At 40.4% G+C, this 9,408-nt stretch overlaps 1 protein-coding gene across 1 annotated transcript in view; it reads right to left on the bottom strand.

The window, feature by feature from the left end:
• The window catches only part of LOC107090678 (15-hydroxyprostaglandin dehydrogenase [NAD(+)]-like), an 18,553-nt gene extending 10,034 nt beyond the window's left edge, over window positions 1-8,519 (bottom strand). The window contains exon 1 of the mRNA XM_015384218.1: window positions 8,346-8,519. Coding sequence (XP_015239704.1) covers window positions 8,346-8,438 — 93 coding nt within the window. The 5' untranslated portion in view covers window positions 8,439-8,519. The remainder of the gene's footprint in view (window positions 1-8,345) is intronic.
• Between the last annotated feature and the right edge of the window lie 889 nt (window positions 8,520-9,408).

The raw sequence follows: 9,408 nt of genomic DNA, 5'->3' as shown, positions 1-9,408 counted from the left end.
CTTCGTGTGGACGGGGCCTTAGTTAATGTGTGATAGAAATTGTCTGTTTGAAAAGCCTACCCCTGATGATGTCATAAGGGGAAATATGCTCTCCATAGCGGTCTGTAGCAGCCCATTCATCAAGCTACCGCCCTCATCTAATGTATTTGCTGCTAGGCTAACTTTACAAATTTTGACTAGTTGGCATGTTTGCAGGTTATGGGGGTGCGGCCTTCAGGAGGACGGGGTGGGGAAATCCCCCACTCCATGAAAGACCAACGATTAGCCAACGACCTGAATGACTTCTACTGTCATTTCGACAGACAAAGGGACAGTCCTGCAACCACCCTCCATGACACCTCCCCCACCTCTCACAATCCTCCTCCACCTCCTCTACCCACCTCAGTGACAACTTATTCCATAAACGACAGAGAAATGTTAATAAACTCTTCAGAAGACAGAACCTCCGGAAAGCTGCTGGACCATATTGTGCCTCTTCATCCAACTTGAAGCACTGTGCTGATCAGCTTTCTCCATTGTTCACAGACATTTTTAACACCTCACTGGCGACATGTCACATCCCAACCTGCTTCAAATCATCCACTGTTATCCCTGTTCCCAAGAAGCCATGGTCACCAGGACCTATTGACTTTAGACCCTGACCTCTGTTTTCATGAAGTCCTTTAAACGCCTTGTGCTTTCACACCTGAAAGAGATCATTGACCCCCTGCTGGGGGTCAGTTTTCCAATAGAGCTAACAGGTCTGCAAACAACGCTGTCAACTTGGCCCTTTTACTACATCCTCCAGCACCTGGATTCCGCAGGTACCTACACCACAATCCTGTGTGTGGATTTCAACTCTGCCTTCAATACAATCATCCCACCTCTGCTTCAGGAGAAGCTCTCCCAGCTGAGTGTGCCTGACTCCACCTAATGCTGGATTACAGACTTCTTGTCTGTCAGGAAGCAGCACGTGAAGTTGGGAAAACATGTCTTTGACTCACAGCTCATCAGCACTGGTTCCCCCAGGGCTGTTCTTTCTCCTCTGCTCTTCTCCCTGTACATCAAGAGCTGCAACTCCAGTCATCAGTCTGTCAAGCTTCTGAAGCTTGCGAACCACATCACTCTCATCTGACTCATCTGTGATGGTGACAACTCCGCCTACAGGTGGGAGGTTGACCATCTGGTTACATAATGCAGGAGAACAACCTGGAGCTTTAAAAACAGTGGAGATGGTTGTGGACTTCAGGAGGAACTCAGCCCAAACTATCCTCATCACCTTCTGTGACTCCACAATTGACACTATGGAGTCTTTTCGCTTCCTGGGAACTATCATCTCACAGGACCTAAAGTGGAAACTGAACATTAACTCCCTCATAAAGAAAGCCCAGCAGAGGAGCAGCACTTCTACTCCTCCATCATTGAGTCCATCCTCACCTCCAGTGTGTCATCCGGTCTGCAGATTGGGTGATTGGATGCAATTTTCTATCTCTCCTGGATCTGTAAACCTCCAGGACTCTGAAGCATGCAGGGAAGATTGTGGCTGATCCCTCGCATCCCAGCCACTAACTATTTCAGACACTTCCCTCTGGCAGGAGGCTGCAGTCCATCAGGACCAAAACCTCACACTACAGGAAGTTTATTCCCATGCGCTACCAGCCTTATCAACAAGGCCCAGAAACCCTTGTGACACTGTCACTGCCTCTCCCCCTCCTCGTTCAAGACTTAGAAGGTACACCAATATTNCTTCAGGAGAAGCTCTCCCAGCTGAGTGTGCCTGACTCCACCTAATGTTGGATTACAGACTTCTTGTCTGTCAGGAAGCAGCATGTGAAGTTGGGAAAACATGTCTTTGACTCACAGCTCATCAGCACTGGTTCCCCCAGGGCTGTTCTTTCTCCTCTATTCTTCTCCCTGTACATCAAGAGCTGCACCTCCAGTCATCAGTTAAGCTTCTGAAGCTTGCGAACCACATCACTCTCATCTGACTCATCTGTGATGGTGACAAGTCCGCCTACAGGTGGGAGGTTGACCATCTGGTGACCTAATGCAGGAGAACAACCTGGAGCTTTAAAAACAGTGGAGATGGTTGTGGACTTCAGGAGGAACTCAGCCCAAACTATCTTCATCACCTTCTGTGACTCCACAACTGACACTATGGAGTCTTTTCGCTTCCTGTGAGTTATCATTTCACAGGAGCTAAAGTGGGAGCTGAACATCAACTTCCTCACCAAGAAAGCCCAGCAGAGGATGTACTTTCTGCGACAGCTGAAAAAATTCAACCTGCCAAGGACAATGATGGTGCACTTCTACTCCTCCATCATTGAGTCCATCCTCACCTCCAGTGTCATCCGGTCTGCAGATTGGGTGATTGGATGAAATTTTCTATCTCTCCTGGATGTGTAAACCTCCAGGACTCTTAAGCATGCAGGGAAGATTGTGGCTGATATTTCGCACCCCAGGCACAAACTATTTCAGACACTTTCCTCTGGCAGGAGGCTGCAGCCCATCAGGACCAAAACCTCACTCTACAGGAAGTTTATTCCCATCCGCTACCAGCCTTATCAACAAGGCCCAGAAACCCTTGTGACACTGTCACTGCCTCTCCCCCTCCTCGTTCAAGACTTAGAAGGTACACCAATATTGTATCTCCAGACCTCCTGCGTTACATCAACACACAGTCTACTGTGTATATAGTATATAGCTAAATCACTGAAATCAAATGATTCCTGTAACAGTAACTTCTGCTCCTCTCAGCAGGTGTTTTGGTCAATTCCTCATGGTTTGCTCCAGTTGTTTTAGGTTTGAAGGGCTTTTTGCAGGCAGCATATTTCAGCTCCTTCCAAAGATTCTCAATAGGATTTAGTTCAGAGTTCATAGAAGGCAACCTAAGAATAGAACAAACAGTGCTTTCCTCTCAGCCATTCATTTGGGTCGTCATCCTGTTGGAAGACCCATGACCCGTCACTGAGACCAAGCTCTCTGAATCTCTGCAGGGTTCAATGAAATCTCAAGACCATCAAGGAATTTTACAGAGAAATATGCTTCCCAGTGTCAGACACCCTGTGCCTGGTGAAGCAAAGCAGCCCCAGAACATAACAGTCTCCTTCATGTTTAACATTAGGGACAGTGTTCTTATTGTTATGCTCAATTTTTCTATGTGAACACAGAGCTGATGTGTATTAGTAAAAAACTTTTCTTGTCTCATTTATCTATAGGAAAATTCCCCAGAAGCTTTGTGGCCTGTCAACATGCTGTACTGCAAATTCCAGTCTATTTTTTTTTTCTCAATAAGGTTACCCTCATTGGTCGTCTTCTATAAAGTCCACTTTAGCTCAAACAATGGTGGTGCGATCTAACACTGATGTTCTTTGAGCTCAAAGTTCACCTTTCATCCCTTTTGAAGTTTTTTTTTTTTCTGGGCTCTTTGTAATATTTTAGGCTTCGATTTGTTATTAATTTTCCTCCTACAACCACATCCATGAAGGTTGGCTACAGTTCAATGCATGTTAAATTTCTGAGTAACATGTGCAGCTTTAGTCAGAGGAACATCCAGCTACTTGGAGATGCTATTTTAGCCTTTACCTTTAACATGCTTGTCTATAATTTTCTTCCTTATCTCCTGAGATGGCTCTTTCCTTTGCTTCATTTGGTCCAGATTGAGTGCAGTACACACCAGGTCACCATACAGCACAGACTTCCATATAGCCCTATATATAGTCCCACTGACTAATTACAAGATTGTACGCACCTGTTATGCTAATAAGTGGACATGCCTTTGTTTAAATTGTTCATTTGGGGACATTATTTATTTATTTATTTTTTGTTTTATTTTTTTTTAGGGATAACAATGTTTTTCCTTGCCTGTTTTATTAGTTTATTGTTTAAAATCATTCTGTTGAAGAACAGTTGAAAGGCAATGTCTTGCTCTCATTTGGTCATTTTCATGGAATTTTAATTTTTCATAACTTTTCTCAGATTCAAGTTATTTCTGTGACCATTGTGGTTTTATTGTGTTGGTTATATTTTGTTAAATAACAGAAAAGAGACACCCGTCTGGGCCTAAATGGTTTTAATGGAAAGTAAAAGAAAAAATGTGATTTTGGTGTCTATTCTCCATTACAGCATACATCATATGAGCTGACACTTCCAAACATATGAAAATAAATCCACTTAGATGTTTTTTATTGTGATTTTCTTTCAGTAATGCATGAATGCAGACTCTTTAAAGAAAGATAAGAGAAAGGAGGGTTCTAGGCTTTACCCCCGAATGATATAAGGACCTTAAAATTGCTCTTTACTATGACTGAAAGCATGCATTCACTTCACTGTGTACCAAAACAGAGTATGTGCACCTGGTAGTTCTTCAAAGTCAAGGTGACGCAAGAACCCCAGGCTACACTCAGGACAGAGCATCATTGTGAAGCAGTGGAAAAAATACTGATTTTTTTTCCCCCTACTTTTTTACAAAAACATATCTGCTAGGATTCGGAGCCAATGTTTTGATTTGTTTTTCTTCCCCCACAGCTTTGCAGATCTTAATACTGAAAAGTTTGCTCATCCATTTTGCAAAACAGCCCAAACTCTGTCAGGTTGGACAGAGTGAACACAGATATATTTTGTCGTACTACTGATTCTCCGTTAGATTTGGGTTTGGACTTAGACTCTAACATTTCCACGTGCTTTGACCCATTTAACTGCAGCTCTGGTTGTACATCGAGGGTCACTGTCCTGTTGGACAGATCTTCCTCCAGGTTTGTTCAGTATTTGGCTCCTTTTACATCCCTATGATCTCTGACCAGCTCTACAAAATGACCAATTTTGGTCTCATCTGAGATAACTTCTTCCACTTGTACCTACAGAGAAGGTGGTAAGCAGGACTTTTTATTTTTAATTTAGTCATTCCTGTGTCCACTCATCCATAAAGATCAGATTTGTGGAGTGCTGTGCCACTCCATATTTTGGTCTGAGCTGTCTGCATGTGATCCCGTCTTCAAGACACAGTTTGTTCTCTTCTTTCATTAAAAAAAAAAAATGTGGAAATGGAGTGGAAAAAGATCCAGTGTTTCAGAACACAATTTGGCTTCCCACTGAATTGTGAAACTTGGTGGATAAACAAACAGAACATTCCTCTGTAAATGGGGCGAACATACACTGATTAGAGGCAGTATTCAAGGGTAAAATTTCACAAAACCGGTGGAGAAAAAAAACGCAGTTATGGTGTGTACCTGGATACTTTTCACTTTACAGTACAGTTTTAAGTCCTACTGGTTATTTGTCAGCCATCTATGTCTACTTCTGTTGAATGAAAGTGATTTTATTCATTTATTTTATCACGTTTTTTGGGGGGGTTTTTTGTATTTGTGTTAGTCGACATTTTATCCTCCCGCTTTATTAAGGAGGTTATGTCTGTAGTCGAGCTTGTGTATGTTCTTTTTTCCTTCTGTCTGTCTGTGTAAAGGAAAACTTGACAAGTTAATCATGGATTTTAATTACATTTTTATGAAAAATGTTGGTAAAAATGGATGAATCTGTATGCAGGATCTTTTGTTTAACATTATTTGGCAATCAAGCAGTTCCCCCCTAAACCACAGAGTAGTATTAGTGACTATTGACAGCTTCAGGATCAGTCCAGAGGTATTATAATGAAGACAAAGAATGCAAAAACACAGGAAAGGTGAGAGCAGAACAAACACCAGAGGCTGCAGACACAAGCTGTGCTTTATTTATAAACTTATGAAAGGATCTTAAGGACACTGTTGGCAAATGTGAGCTTCATGTCAGGGAAACATTCGTAATTATCCAGATCATGTGCGAGTTTTAGCTATAGGTGTTTGTCACAATATGGGACAAAATTCGCTGCTTGGAGATCTACACTCTCCGAGGGCTTGTTTAGTTAATATATCTCTTTATAGCGTTTAACAGACAAGGTCCACCAAAGTGCTGCACATTAACAGTAGTGAAATAATGACTAGTTGTGGTCTCTAAAGGAGCATTAAGCTGTTTATGTTTCTGTAGGTAAACCTTTCCTGTAATGGTTGTAGTTTGACCTCAGGTTATAACTCCTTTCAACTATCCATGTAAATACATGGAAATGATTTACATAACATCAAAGTAAAGTTTCCTGAATTTATTTTACTTGCAAATTTTCTAACAGGTTGACCAGTGAATGGTTTTATTTAGATGTAGTGGACATTTATTTGCAATAAATATTGAACCATATATCCTTTTTCTTCAACTTCACATTTTTGCACTACATGGGACAAAGTTTAAGGGTTAGAAATGAGGTGCTTCTAGTTGATGGAATCATGGGAAACGCCACAATGACCCAAGCCATGAGTTCATCGACTGATTTCAAATTTTAGGCCTATTATTTAAGAACGCTTTAAAGCAGTATTTAAAGGTCTGGGGTCTTCTTGGTTTCAGAAGAATGTCAGTCAGGAGCAGAAACCTTCCCTAGTTCAATTGCTCAATGGAAGTCTCCACCAGTGTTGTGATTAGTTAAAATTAGGTAATATAATCTCTGTGGTTATTCTCAAACCGTTCCATCTCTTCCATTTCAATTCCAATTGGACCTGCTAATATACCAAAACCCTTTGTTTACCATTACTGGGATCATTATTGAAACAAGATTTTTCTTCTAGCAGAGAAAAACAAACCTGTTACCTAAAGCTTTCCCCCAGCCCTCCAATAATTGGTCCTTCTTTCTTCTACATAAGAGTTGTGTACAGATTTAAACAAACGTTTAAAGGATAATGTGGTCCTGAAAACCTGAGGGATGAAATACAAAACGTTCTGAAACAAACTGGCTTAAGAGACCCTAAACTATCTTAAACAGGACTTCTGACATGGAAAGCTGGAGGTTTCTGCCACTTGTTGCTTGCCATCATCAGCCATAGCATGTTCTGGTTGAAGGGTGGAAAAAAAAAAAACCTTACTAAATTAATTTTCCCACAGTTTATGGGCTTAATCACTGTGGCTAACTGATGTTTTACGATTTAATTGGGTACAAACAAACAGAAAACCGTTTAAAGAGTTTATTAGTGTAGCTATCTTTGCAATTTGTCATCACAGCAGCCATAAGGCTGGAGAAATTAAGATTAAGGTTGGAAAATGTCAAGTTCATTTAACTTGTATTTCAGACCTTTTTACATTAATACATTTGGAAAACATCCATATTCCCATCAACTCTAAAACTCCTCTCTGCCCTTGCAAAAGAGAAATCTTCCCACAGAATGATGCTGCCACCAACATATTTTGCTATGTAGGTAGTGTGTTCAGGTTGATTTCAAATTGAAGTGTCCAAACACACGGCACCTCCACAGGGCTAGCGATAATCTTTAATTGGACTTCTTACATTTGTGACTGAGTTTTGCGACTTTTCTTTAGTGGACAGATGTGTGGAGTGCATCACTAATACTTGGCCTATCAACAGATGTTCACAACAGATGTTCAATCTCTGCAGCTCCCCCTAAGTTCCTCTTCTGCGCTGCATACTGGAATATTGTCCTTCTTGCTTGGCCTGTTAGTTTAGTTATATTTCCATTTAAAAGGTGTGGGCTTCTGTTCTGCTTTTTCCATTCTCCAGACTGGATTTTATTGAGAAGAATCAGATTAAAGGGGCTGAGTAAAAAGCACACCACACTTTTCAGAATTCGAATTGAAATAAATGTTAAGATGACCTAATATTTTTTCTCAGAATTTAAGAGGAAGTTGAAAAGTAAATTATGTGTGAGTTCTACATAGCAATAAAACTACATGGAGGTTTGCGGTTATACACAACAAAATGGAGAAATGGTCATAAAAACGGGAGAAAAATTTACATTTATAATGATACCTTTGTGTCAAACTGTAAACTTTGTGAATTTAAATGTGTTTACTAAACAATCTCCTGAAAATTTTTGAGTTTGGGACTGAAAATGAAGATGTTATCTAAGGTAGAAACCCATAAAACAAAAACAAAAACACAACAGAACCAGTCTGACTGCTTAAAGCACTAATTATAGCCTTAATAAATGATGTTGGTGTTCTGCACAGGGTTTACAGTTAGCTGTGTATTTCTAATTTACAAACTAAGCTATTTCATAATGCAAAGTTCCTTTCTAACTGTTAGTTTATTTGGTCAGCCAGACTTTGATTTTTGGGGGTATAATACCAACACAGGCTGGATCATCATAAACCAAGACTGCAAATACTTAGAAAACATCAATTTACCACACATGAAGACTTGTTTTGCATATGAAGATGCTTTAATAAAGCTTAGTTGAGACAAACTAATTAGTTTTCTCCTAATGAGCCTGTGGTTTTACCCTATCTTTGAAGTCCCTCCTTCAGGAGTTCAGACGGTATTTATTGCAAGCTCTCACCTTGGCTCTGTTCTTCAAGAGAATCTCCACCACAGCTCTCCCTATGCCCATGGCTGCTCCAGTCACCACCGCACTTTTCCCATCCAAAGCCATCTCAGCAGGGAGAATACGGAGCTCTTCGGCGTCAGGAACTCAACAGAAGATGGAAATTGTTCTTGTTCCAAAGAAGTTGGATTTTAACTGTCCCCGCCCACAGCTGTGCCCGCCCACAGCTGACCCCGCCCGCAGAGGCCGGAGCTACGCGCTTTAACATGCCGGTGATGGAGAAAAACATGTTTGTTTTTTTGTTTTTGTGTTTATTTGTTTTTTATGAAGAATAGGCATGGGGTTCCTATAAGAACTGCTTGAATAAATGATATAGGAAATCAAAACAAACACTCTTAATAGCACAGTATAAAGCTAAAAACTACCTTGGCAGTTTGTTTTATTGCAACATAATAATTCAGGGGTTTAAACCGCTGAGATCTTCTGTCTGGTGATTCATTAGGAAAACATCTTCTAAACTCCAAACAACTTGAAGCCTCATTTCTTTAACAGTTTACCGTTTATCTAAACACAGTATCCCTCCTCTCTACATCTTTCTCTCTTTTTTTTTTTTTTTACATTGTTTGGGTCCCGTTCACGCAGGCTGTGACAGATGCTATAGCTGCTTGTGGCCGCTAGATGGAGACAGAAGCATGTTTCCATCAACAGGCTTTATTACTGAGTCACGTTTTTGGAAAAACTATAAGTTTTCACCATGTGGAGGAAAGCTACAGAAAAAGATACATTCCAAGTTTGTTACCCTTTTTAGACCTGTCATCAAATTAAAACTAATATGGAAAGTACTTTAGACGTCTTTTGTGTCTTTAGGATTTTACTTTTTGTCTCATTTGTTTATGTAATCAGTTCAGCTGAAGTATATGACAATAAGCCTCTAAGTAGGCAGCAACATTATGCAAATAATAATTCAAAATACTTTAATGTCAGCAGATGCAACAGTTTGTGTGGGAAAAGTATCTACTCACGGAGACTCGGAAAGGGAGAAAACAAAACAATTTAAATAAGACTTAACAGATGAAAG

The sequence above is a fragment of the Cyprinodon variegatus genome, unplaced genomic scaffold (assembly GCF_000732505.1).
Source record: "Cyprinodon variegatus isolate N-32 unplaced genomic scaffold, C_variegatus-1.0 Scaffold308, whole genome shotgun sequence".
Classification (NCBI taxonomy): domain Eukaryota; kingdom Metazoa; phylum Chordata; class Actinopteri; order Cyprinodontiformes; family Cyprinodontidae; genus Cyprinodon; species Cyprinodon variegatus.
Note: the sequence above shows the minus strand (reverse complement) of the source record. Positions and strands in the feature narration are given on the sequence as shown.